Source organism: Trachurus trachurus (assembly GCF_905171665.1).
Source record: "Trachurus trachurus genome assembly, chromosome: 8".
Classification (NCBI taxonomy): Eukaryota; Metazoa; Chordata; class Actinopteri; order Carangiformes; family Carangidae; genus Trachurus; species Trachurus trachurus.
In genome coordinates this window covers 30,246,482-30,259,249 of record NC_139905.1, presented here as the reverse complement: position 1 = coordinate 30,259,249, position 12,768 = coordinate 30,246,482, and the positions used below count along the sequence as shown (strand labels likewise).

Below are 12,768 nucleotides of genomic sequence, written 5' to 3'. Positions count from 1 at the left end.
AGCTTTTATGTGTGAATTTACTAATATATATATTACCAATTCACATATGAATATGAATGAATGAATGAATGAATGTTGTGTGTGCCTAGAGTATTTATCTGTCTATTTTTATATTGTGTTTTTGCCTTTTATTGTTGTGTGGTGCTGGGACAAACTAAATTCCCTCCTTGGGGGATCAATAAAGTTAATTCAATTCAATTCAATTCAATTCAATTCAATTCAATTTAAGCTGGTTTTCAAATGAGTACCTGAGGGGTGGTCAGTAATGTTAATGTGGGGTTACCTGCACTGGTTTACAAAGGCCTGTTTCTAATATCAGGCAAACAGAGGCCACTGTTTCTATCTCATAAGTAGTAAATCCAACTCCTTCATCAAACAAAGATATTAATGAACTTATCACCAGAAGAAGTAAAAAAAAAACAGTTGTGGCAAAAGTCTGCACCTTCATTGTAGTTAGTTTTTAACTGCCGCATTATGACTTGAAGACAGACTAGAAATTGTCAGATGATGATGTTGGAGTCGTAGTTTCACAGTTTATATACGGTCATTATGTACATTCTCCATTAAATAGAAAGGAGAAATCTTGTCAGACGCAGCCAGTGTAGCTTTTTCTCTGACCTGGGATCAGATGTAGGATGGATCCAGCTGTGGGAACCCAGCCCTTCATCTGCTTGTTTATGTATAAACGGCTGTGACTAAAAGCTACCCGCTACATTACTACACTGACAACAGCCATAACAATGCAGCCAGTCATTATCTGCCACAGCGTAGGGATACTTGACTAGCTCAGGTTGTAGCAGTAGACGGTGTGGTGTTTGGAGACAGACTTCCTGTTACTGCAGGTGTGGTCATGATCTCAGGGTTCAGCCCAGACCAGTATCAGCTGATCTTTTACCTTTTATTGTACTGGAGGGATCACTTCAGTCAGTGTTGTGGCTACGTTGATACACAATCTAACATGTCCTCCAATGAAAGTGTTGTTTTTTTTAAATCATTGGCGTCCTGAAGGCTGCTCCTTCATTCCAGTTCTGTGTGTGTGTGTGTACAGAAAACACACCGACGGATAAAACAAACAGCATTCTCAAGGTTTCCAGTATATTATCAAATCTAAACTGAATTCTCATTGAACCTGCCTCTCTCTCTTCTTGGCCTGGTGTCGTCATTGTGTCGCCACTTCCTCTATAAGAAGTTTCAAATTAAAAGCCATCCATGGAGTCGTGTTACAGTGGCAGCAATGAAAACTAAAAGACTGTCTAGTTAAAGGACTGAAGCTGAGAAGTAAAGTGGAGATACTAGTCAGATTATGTGAGAGGGAGACGTCTCAGCGGGACATGCTGCTGCCGCCCACTGGGATGGATGTGTTTGGAACTGCACCACAGGGTCGCTCCTCTATACTCTGTCAGGTTGCATCTGCTCGCAGAACAAACTGTGTCAGGTCACTGGATTTGTATTGAAATTCAAACATGGAAGCAGCTGCAGCCAAGAGCCTCTCCACTGCTCGTCTGAGAATGGGTTTGTCCTCTCTAGACTGATTCTTGCTGTTATTATTGGACAACAACGTTGTGTGTGGAAAGGAACTCGCCTAATGCCAGTAGGAAGTGAGTGATGTGATGTGAACACACCTTCTCACTGTCCTCCTGAATTGGTTTGTTCAAGGGATAGTTCAACATTTTGGCAAATTGGTCCATAGCCATAGTCACTATAGTCTCAAGAGTAGGTTTGTTACCTGCAAGCTATTTTTTAGAACGGCGGAGCAGAGCCGCAAGCTTGCTCAGAGCTACGCTACGGAGGCTAATGGGATTTCTTGGTTTCCCTCATCAAACTCATCAAATACACAATCCAACAACTCAAGTTGTGACCTGCACATTCACCACGCTATGAGATAATAACGGAACGTTACGAGACAGAGTTGTTTTCGAGGTAAATTCGTGCAAAACCGCTGATGCGCGTTACCGCCGAGGGCAGTTTTTCATCAAGAAGTCTCTGAATTTGCCTCGAAAACAACTCCGTCTCGTAAAGTTCTGTTATTATCTCATAGCGTGGTGAATGTGCAGGTCACAACTTGTCCACCAGAGCGTTGTGGAGTTGTTGGATTGTGTATTTGATGATTTTGATGAGGGAAACCAAGAAAAATATCATGAGCCTCCGTAGTGTAGCTCTGAGCAGCTCGCGGCTCTGCTCCGCCGTTCTAAAAATAGCTTGCACCGACAAGTAAAGGTAACGAACCTACTCCTAAAACTATAGGGATTATGGCAATGGGCCAATTTGCCAAAATGTTGAACCATCCCTTTAATGATGGCACACCATTGCATCGACACTGATGCTTTTTAATTTTTTTTTTTTAATCTTAATTCACCGCAGAGCTGTGAGCAGGGAGAGACACAGACAGAGGTGAAAACACAACACATGTCCCAGCTGAACTGTGGACTTTGGACCATTCCCCAACCAGGCTGCTCCACTGATAGAAAAGAAATGACATTCTTGACATCAAAGCAAGAGTATGGTTTTCCATCATCAATAAAGGCAGACTTTGCTTCTGACAGTTTATGAAGAGCAGATTTGAAGCTCAGACCGTGCTGCTCTACTGACGCCATCCTGGCAGCGTCTGACTCAACCAAACTCTCTGCTCATCCAAAAAATGGGCAAAGAGGTGGGGCTTGTATAGAGCCAATACTTTAATAATGCATGTCAGTTTGCTCACACACACCTGTTGCTCAAAGAGGCCACATCCACAATAATGCATCATTCTAAGCCTTAATGAGATTGTTATAAAGGAGGGAATCAGCTATTAGCAGGCTGTAAACATGTTTATTGCTGCAGTAAAGTTGCACTTTTTAACATGGGAGTCTATGGGGACTGACTCACTGTTGGAGGCAGACTGCAGTTCCCTTTCATTAGGAAAAACCAGACACACACCTGTACAGGTGGAGCATGACTGTCAGGTGCTGTGCACCCTCCTGTGAGCTGGCCTCTTCACATAGAAGTCCACGAGATGAAGTGAGTGTGAACCTGTTGTCTGACTGACAGGAGTGGACTTCCAGTTGTTAGCCTGATTCAAATGGCTGCCCATCTGGCAGTAGTCTGTAATGAAGTACAGCCTACATGTATTGATACAGATTAGAGGGCCAGGTCAAGGTCCAAATGCAGAGATACACAGTGACAGGGCCAAATTGGGTCCTAAGCAGATATATATATATTTTTTAATTTCAAGTGAAATTAACATTTTCCCAAGTTTTTTTAAGTGGACAAAAGTTTACATTTTTATTTCAACAACTTTTTTTTTTATTATTTCTTCCTGTTTTAACCCCCCCCCCCCCATCCATCTCTGTTGCTCCTGATTGGTGATGTATCTTCGCCTGCAGCAGTGATTGGTCAGATGTTGATTGCTGTCAGTCAATGCAGTCAGATCACAGCTGTCGTTGCTCTCTTGCCTCAAACACTACAATCATACTGGCGCATTTCAGTTAATTAGAATCTGACGGAGGTCACAGTCTTCTCCATGATAGTGGAGCTTCTGAACCAGACAATTTTTTTTTTTTTACTATTTATTTAAAGGCTGAGGAAACCTTTACAGGTGTTTGGAGTTCATCAGCTGATTAGAGTGTGACACCATTTGGTTACTATAGTGAACTTTTTCACTACATTCTAATGTTTTGAAATACTGAATGTTGGGGTTTCATTAAATCTAAGCCATAATCATTACAATTAAAAGAAATAAAGACATGAAATATTTCAATCTGTGTGTAATCAATCTATATAATAGTTTCACTATTTGAATTGAACTACTGAAATAAACAAACTTTTCCATGATGTTCTAATCACAGATCCAGATAGCAAAGTGAGTGTTTGGAGCTTGTTGCTGTAAAGAGCATCATGTTGCTGCTGTGGATAGAAGCACAAATGAGGGTTTTCAGTTTAAATAGTGAGGCAGCTGACGTGCTTTAATCACAGGACAGCGTGGCTCTAACATTAACCCACACTTCACACTGTTCGGAGCTGCTTCTCCCCTGAGTGAAAGCGCCACCACCCTTCCATTACTGAATCACTGTTCTGGCACTGGAAGCTTGTTTTCTTTGTCCACTGCCTGTTGCTGCTCAGTAGTTAGTGAAGCCAAGGAAAAGATGTGGGAGCACATTTGTTGGCTCTGGAGCTCAGTGAAGACAGGTTTTGGTTTCAGCCATGGGCGTATCTAGTCTTTAGGTCCAACAACCTGTCCATGTTTCTAATGCTGACACTGAACTGCTTCCCTTTCTTCCCCTTTCTGCAGGTAAGAGCAAGGAAGCTGAGATCAAACGGATCAACAAAGAGCTGGCCAACATCCGCTCCAAGTTTAAAGGAGACAAGGCTCTGGACGGCTACAGCAAGAAGAAGTACGTCTGCAAGCTGCTCTTCATCTTCCTGCTCGGCCATGACATCGACTTCGGACACATGGAGGCGGTCAACCTGCTGAGCTCCAACAAGTACACAGAGAAACAGATCGTAAGTCCCGTTTACACCTCTCTGATTAATGGAGTTTGTAGCCGCGCCTGAGTTTATCCTGCTCCACTTTAATCCAACACATTTGAGTGACTTGAGTGTATATAGACTTTATATTTAAAAAAAGAACCTACAAATAGGTCTGTCACAATTATTACATCAAATATTCCTATTGTTTCCATTCATCTGTATAAAAACAGCTGGACATCATATTTACATCACTATTTCCTCATGGTTTTCCACCGGTCCTCTTTTAATGACATCATCACGTTGCGCCCCCTTCTTCTGCAAAGGTACATGAGTGGAGATTTAACACCACAAACTGTTTATCTAGAGGCATATTTTTTGATATGTGATGACAGCATTTCAATAAGCATCTATTGACATAAGCATCAATGATTTAGTTGCAAAGCCTAAAGGAACCTAAATGTGATTTTTTATTCATATGTTCCAAATTGTAATGTTGATAAATGGCTCTTCTTCATACATAAAGTGTATTGTTAAACTTTGTTTAGGCCTATACTATAATTGTGGCATAAAATGATCAGAAAAAGACAATGACATCATTAATCATAATTATTTGTCACCCCCAGTCTGACCAGTGTTCTGCTTCAGCTCCATAACCTTTCCAAGTGAAATCTCACAGGTTTGAACAGAATAATTGTGGAAAAGAGACGCTGCTTGAAGCCATTATTCTAACAAGTAGATGAAACCTATTGGAGTTGATGTGTGAGGGGCTGAAGAATCCGAATCAGGACTTTAGACAGAGCCTCTGTTGATCCACATGAGATCTAAGGCTTTCTGACTCAGTGTTGACACAGCTAGAAATCAATGACCTGTGTGTCATTCGCTGCACACTGACCACCTGGCTACGAGACGCTGTTGGTCTCTAGTCCATACAGTACTCTGGTGCCCTACCTGATCCAGACTGGGATTCAGGTCCAAACTTCACAGTCAGATTCACTAACTAAAGCTTTGAGTCAGTACAGTAGCCAATCACACACCTGGAATGATGAACTGCAGTTTGTGGAGGGGAAGATATGAAGACACTGTGCAGTCCATAATTAAGTCAACTGTGATAAACTGTCTGTCTTTTTGAAATAAGAATGATCACAACCAGAGGATTGCCCTCTACCATGGCCAGATAATCACTGCAATCAGTCATCTGTCAGATCCACAATATGATCTGGATCTGCAACAGACCGTTCACACGCATTGATCTTGACACCTGAAATGTGTCTGATTTTACACATCAAAATCCAAACATTGGTATCTACCACTGTTGAGGATATTGATAAAACTTTGTGGATCCAGATCTTGAACCAGACCAGCACTAACATCTGGTTCATGATGCATCCCTCCAACAAATCATGTGAAAAATGTGGTAACTGGTACAGATTTTCTCCTCAGTGAATCATGACTGATTTAAAGTAATTTAAGATAATTTGTGATGATCACCAACTTTGCATATAAAATATATTATTGGTCCACCTGTTTCCCGCAGGTCATCCAACTACCACCATGATGCTTTTGACAGGAGTTTAATAACACTGACATGACAGTGTCCTCCTTCTATAATGTATAGGATGGACACACGGTTTAACTGCTGGAGATGTTAAAGCAGAACTACCTCAGCTATGTAGCCGCTTCCTGAATCTGTCTCATGGACCGTTTTTTCTCAGGAACAGGAAATGTCGAGTCAGCAGAATAATGTTGAGTCAGGATCTGAGAGCTGACTGCTGCACCAGCAGAAGTCGCCCAGAGAACAGTTCCTCTAGAGCAATGGTTCTCAACCGGGGGGTGGGGGGGAGACCATGACTGTGTCTAGTCTGTGTTTTTAATGGATCGATCCTGCACGCCCCAAGTGTGTGGGCGACTGGGCGCTATCTGGAGAGTGTCAACCAACTGTATGGGATCCATCCATTAAAAACACCGACTGGATTCAGTCATGGTCACTGCTTTGAAGCAGGCTTAGGAACTCCTACCCTCTAACGCCAAACCCTTAAAGGGATAGAGTTCAACATTTTGGCAAATTCTCCTCCCGCCTTAATCCCTATAGTCATAGCAGTAGGTTCATTACCTTTGATTATCGGTGCATGTTTTTTTTAGATCAGCGGGGCAGAGACGTGAGCTGCTCAGGGAACACAATGGAGGTGAACGGTACAAGTCCTCTGTCCCTCATCAAACTCATCAAATACACACTCCAACAAAACACTCTCATGGACATTCACCACACTATGAGATAATAATGTAACATTAAGAGACAGAGTTGTTTTCAAGACAAATGCGTAGCCGGAACTACATTCCAGACACGGCTGCTGGGCGGAGTGATTTCAAAAGCTCAAGTAGTTCCAAGTATTTGCTTCATGTGTCGTAATGTTACATAATTATGACTATGACTATACCCCTGTGACTATAGGGATTACGGCAAAAGGTGAATTTGCCAAAATGTTGAACTATCCCTTTAAACCATAACTCTTATCTAACTCCAGATGGCTGACCCCTAACTGGAAACTCTTAACCCAGGCATGTCCAAACTATTCCACAAAGGGCTGTGTGGCTTTTTGTTTGAACCAATCAAGAGAAGACAGTTTGACCAATCAGCTGTCTGCAGACTGAGATCAGTTGATTAAATGAGTCAAGTCTGGTGTGCTGCTGCTGCTGCTGCTGCTGCTGCTGCTGCTGCTGCTGCTGCTGCTGCTGCTGCTGCTGCTGCTGCCGCCTGGTTGTAACCAAAACCTTGCAGCCACACGGTCATTTGCGGAATAGTTTGCCTTAACCCTAACCTCTGGCTCCTGACCTTTCCCCCATAAGTGGGGGTGGGAGTGGGGGGGGGGGGGGGGGGGGGGGGGGGTGACTGCAGTGAAGATCTGGTGCCACCTGCTGGTCAGAGTGGAATCAGCCTCATACTATACAGTCAGCACAGGTGCATCATGTAGAGAGGCTGGAGTGGATGTAGTGATCCTGTTCATACAAGTGTGAGTGAAGCCGTCAGTGTAAATACAGCTGAACGGAGCTCCACTCACAGCTGAATATTGGATCTTCATGAAGAGAGGATGTGTTTACTGGACTGTCGGATCAGACTTAATTGGCTTGACCCGACGGCTCGTGACTGTACACACACGTTATTATGAACCGTGGGACTGGAAGCACAGACTCTTGACTGGTTTCTTTTTTCTTTTCTTTCCTTTTAAAAAAAATGTTTTTATGGAAAAATAAAGAAAAAACAGTGCAGATCAATTCACTCAACATACATTGTGTTTTTTCTTATTTAAACCCATCCCCACCCAACCGCACACACACTGCCTTGAGTAAGAGAGAGATAAATAAATGAATAAATAATAATGGTTAAGTAAAATAGGCTCAATTAAAATAAACAAATCAAAAATGAAGCAATGTGCTGCTGTTATGTTTCTATACTAAGCACACACCATATACTACAAACAAAGCATGTACAGTAGGGATGTCACGATTACTTGTTTTCACAATTAACCGTGGTATTAAATGCCACAGTTAATTAATTAATCGCAAATATTCCTAAATGCCGGCACTTTCCAAAAATGTTCGTTATTCGTTAAATTACGTTGATGTCAATTTACCTAACCTAACACTGAACTGGTGGGAATTTAAATGTCATTTGTAAGAAGAAAAAAAAAGACCACTGTTCACAAGTGGCAAGTGACTCCAACGACTGTCGTTATAACACAATAGGGCACTAACGAAGTCGAAACCAACCTTCCATCAAAGACAGTCATTTAAACGACTGTTGTTGGCACTTGGAGCACAAAAGGGAACCAGTGACATCATCACCCTTGTGAACGCCCACACAAGAGGTTAAATAGTGAGTCTCCACACCAGATAGTTGGACCAGTCCCAGCCTGGTCAGTTGAGTACATGAACTGATGAAGCCTCTTGGATGAGAGGTGAAACGTCTTCCTAGACAAATAACTAAGTCCAGTTGCTTTCGATTTAACCTCCTTTGAAATAGTGTTGTGAAATGAATTAATGCATACGGTAATAATCATGATAATCGTAATACCGTGATTATATTTCTAACAATAATCGTACCAAGAAAATCTGTAATCGTGACATCTCTAATGTACGGTGGTTGTCAGGGAACTCTCCTCAATCCGCTGGGAGAGTTGTAAGTCTTTGAAAATACATTATCATGACATGGGATTCCAAATTTGTATATAACCTGTTTTCCCTTGTTTTCCCAGGGCTACCTATTCATCTCAGTGCTGGTCAACAGCAACAGCGAGCTCATCCGTCTGATCAACAACGCCATCAAGAATGACCTGTCCAGCCGTAACCCCACCTTCATGTGCCTGGCTCTGCACTGCATCGCGAACGTGGGGAGCCGCGAGATGGCCGAGGCCTTCGCCAGCGAGATCCCTCGCATCCTGGTGGCTGGGTGAGTGCGGCCTCTGGTCCGACGCGTCGCTCAGGCGCGAGCCAAACGGTTCGGCCGCGACTTAACTTTGCGCTCATGTGACCGACAGGGACACCATGGACAGCGTGAAACAGTCGGCCGCACTCTGCCTGCTCCGCCTCTACAAGACTTCTCCTGACCTGGTGCTGATGGGGGAGTGGACGTCACGCGTGGTGCACCTGCTCAATGACCAACACATGGTAAGAGACCACGCCCCCCGGCCCATTCCCCTCCTACTGCTCATTCTTTATTTGCTAACTAGGGTTGGGTATGTACCTCATTTGGGGGTCATGGTTCAGTACGGGTTAGGTACAACAGGAAAAAAGTAACAGTCACAAAGCTTTTTGCGTTTATTTTGAACAGACACCAACTGACTGCAAAACTAAAAAACATCTTCTGTTATAAACAGGTTTCCTACACAAGTATGTAATTTGATTTTATACATTTCCAGGTCTGGAAAAGTATGGAAAATGGAAACTATAGTATGGAAATATATATTTATCTTAATACTTATCTGGGTTTGGTCTTATATGAAGTTATTTGGGTTAATTATTAGCTATTATTAGCTACAATCTCCTGGAAATTATTTGGTGACATAATGGCATACACATTAGAATAATGAAAACAAACGATTCATATATACCCCCCCCCCCCCTGAATATGGGCACAGAAAGTAAGCTGGCTCCGCTTCTCGGCACTTTGCGGCTATTCTCGGCGCTTCCGGTCCGCGGCGCTATGCAGGCACTGGGCACTGCAGCCAAAGACGGTAAATAGCGTATCTTTGCTGCAGCCTACATATCGAGCAGGTCATTACTGTTCGAATATGAACTTTTCACCCCACGTTCAAACGAATAGTCGAATGTCGAATAAAAAGTGACAGCCCTAGAAAGTATGGAGGGTATGGAATTTTGAAATTTCAAATGTGTAGCGGCCGCCTCCAGCTAATTTTGTGCTGCCGCTGTGCTGCAGGGTTTTTTTCTGCGTTATAAATTTTGAGGCGGCCGCTGCGGAATCTTGATTGAAAATCATTGTAGTTCTATGGCAGCTTAGTGGCGCTGTATTCAACTCGGTTCAACTCGACCGCAGCAGAAGGGGTGCGTTTGATTTCAGCTGCGGGCCGCAAGCGTGAAGACAGAGAAGGAGACGCGGTGGTGTCCTTTACTGCTTGGTGACAGGACTCTGGTACCTGTAAAACTTCAAATAATGGCCGACTCCCAATTTATCTCCGGCCCTAATTATCCACTGGGTGTAGCAAAAAAAAATTTGTATTAAATGCCTATCCCAAACGTCGGATCAAACATTGTTTTTCTGGTTGCCACAAAATATTCTATGCCAATATAGCCTACATAAACACAAACAAATAACCTGAAACAAATTGGAAAGGGTCTGACTGTAGCCTATTTATTTGATTTTAGAGTAACTCACTGATGACGTGAGGTGATGGCGAGCAGCCGCTGCCAATAAACCTTGACAAATATTACACACTGGACCTTTAATGTCAGGCTTTTGTATGCAATGGAAAGGTTAACATTCAGGATTCACACCGGGGTCAAATGACTCTACAGCAGATATTTGTCCACTCTGGTCCCCCAGGTGAAGATGCTAATCTACTGTCTTCTCCTGCCGTTAAAGCAGAGACCCACAGCACAGGGTTAGTGAGCTGGAACCCTAAAGTAGGTTTTAAAAAACACACACAATGACCAATCAGAGCGTCTCCGCTTTGTCACAAGAACTCCAGCCGGGAGATGAGATGTGACAGCGGCTCACTCTGTGTGTGTGTGTGTGTGTGTGTGTGTGTGTGTGTGTGTGTGTGTGTGTGCTCTGTAAGTGCATGTGATGACGTCGTTCCTTGCAGTTGTGCGTGTCCTCAAGACTGAATAAAAAGGCAAACTCGACCGGCAGTGGAAAAGGGGTCAGTCAGCTTTTATTAGTTTAGAGTTCATCCACAGTAAAGAAAAAAAAGAAGAAGCTTAGACTCGCAAATCTTGGTGGAGAAAAAAAAAGATAGAAGAATCTTGTATGAAGCATCAGGTAACTAGACACCATGTGATCCATGAATGAGTGACCTCACTGAGCCACAGGTTGGATGAAAACTGCATCAGTCTTCTCATTTACAGATGATGCTGATGACATGAATCCCACCAGAAGCTCAGTGTCGTCATATTTAAATGTCTTGTCAACACAAATGGTCCTGTGCATTAATTAGCTTTGTCCTGTCTGTTTAGAATTGAACGATATGAGTTGTAATATATAATAAACGTGTCTCTCTGTCTCCGGGGTTCAGGGTGTGGTGACGGCAGCCATCTCTCTCATCACCTGTCTCAGCCAGAAGAACCCCGATGAGTTCAAGACCTGTGTTTCCCTGGCCGTCTCCCGACTCAGCAGGGTACGTGTGTGTGTGTGTGCTTAGTCATTCATCTGTATTTATTATTATTATGTATTATTTATTATTATTCATATTTTACACATACTTAGACTGGCAGCACACCTGTCATTAAAGCTCTGACCTGGTTTTACTCGAGTACCAGAGGTTCATATTAAACACTGGTGTGTTTAATGTGTGGAATATTAACAAGCTCAGGACCAACACAGAACAAAAACAGCAAAGGCTTTGACTTTACCAGAAAGACATTTTAAACAAAACATTAGGGGTATTTTTTAAGGAGTATTTGAACTATTTTATTGTAGCTGTATGGCTGTGGTTGAGGGTATAGCTTTTATGTAATGTTATCTGTATAAGTTTTGTTTTGTGTGTATAATGCCATTCATGTGTTGTATGTATGTTTTGGTTTGTGTCTAGGGTTGCAAATTAAAATTAAAATTAACGAGAATATATGGGAATTATATGGGAATTAACGGGAATATATGGGAATAAACGGGAAAAAATACAAATTTACAAAATTGAAGGTTGCCCCTTAACAGGGAATGTAAATATAGTTGAGGAAAATATATTGTAGCATAACCTTGGCTAAAACAATCAGATTTAATCCAATATAGTAAGTAATATTTTACTCACCATTCATGTTTTTGTTGTTCAGTAAAATAATTGATTGTTCATACAAGAATTAAAACTTGATAAAGTTTTACTCACAGATAAATCTGTTGAAATGTCATGTTTTTTAATTGTATTATTTTGCATGGATGTCTGCTTATGACAAAACAAAATATTTACATTTATGTTTGGATATGATACAGTTTGTTTAAATTACCCCCAATTTCCAGTTAATTCCCATAAATTCCCAATTATTCCCATAAATTCCCAATAATTCCCACAATTCCCATTGAAAGTTTCCAATTTGGAATATTTCCCATGGAAAGTTTCTGGAAATTTACAAGAAATTTACTGGAAATTTTCCACCCCTTTGCAACCCTATTTGTGTCTGTTCTATATTGTGTTTGTCTTGTATTCTGTAATGTTTTTATGCTGTGGACCTCAGTGGGCTAAAAAGGGATCCACATAAACAACCAAAACAGAACTCCAGACAGCTGCTGTAGACAATAAGCTGCAGAGTGTGGAGCAGCTCGAGGATTAACCGACCGTAGTAAACCTGAAGGTGAATCATGTCCTTTCTCCAGATTGTGTCGTCAGCCTCCACCGACCTGCAGGATTACACCTACTACTTTGTGCCAGCGCCATGGCTGTCCTGCAAGCTGCTGCGCCTGCTGCAGTGCTACCCCCCGCCAGAGGACGGCGCCGTCAAGGGCCGCCTGGTTGAGTGTCTGGAGACCATCCTCAACAAGGCCCAGGAGCCCCCCAAGTCCAAGAAGGTCCAGCACTCCAACGCTAAGAACGCCATCTTGTTTGAGGCGATCTCCCTTATCATCCACTACGACAGGTGAGCGTTCAGGAACACAACGCC

At 42.5% G+C, this 12,768-nt stretch overlaps 1 protein-coding gene across 2 annotated transcripts in view; it reads left to right on the top strand.

Annotated features, from left to right (window-relative positions):
• ap2a1 (adaptor related protein complex 2 subunit alpha 1) overlaps positions 1 to 12,768 on the top strand; it is a 43,789-nt gene that overhangs the window by 2,974 nt on the left and 28,047 nt on the right. For both annotated transcript variants that reach the window (XM_083977295.1, XM_083977294.1), the window contains exons 2-6: positions 4,268 to 4,479; positions 8,697 to 8,890; positions 8,979 to 9,108; positions 11,193 to 11,294; positions 12,485 to 12,744. In XM_083977295.1, the coding sequence (XP_083833421.1) occupies positions 4,268 to 4,479; positions 8,697 to 8,890; positions 8,979 to 9,108; positions 11,193 to 11,294; positions 12,485 to 12,744 (898 nt within the window). The remainder of the gene's footprint in view (positions 1 to 4,267; positions 4,480 to 8,696; positions 8,891 to 8,978; positions 9,109 to 11,192; positions 11,295 to 12,484; positions 12,745 to 12,768) is intronic.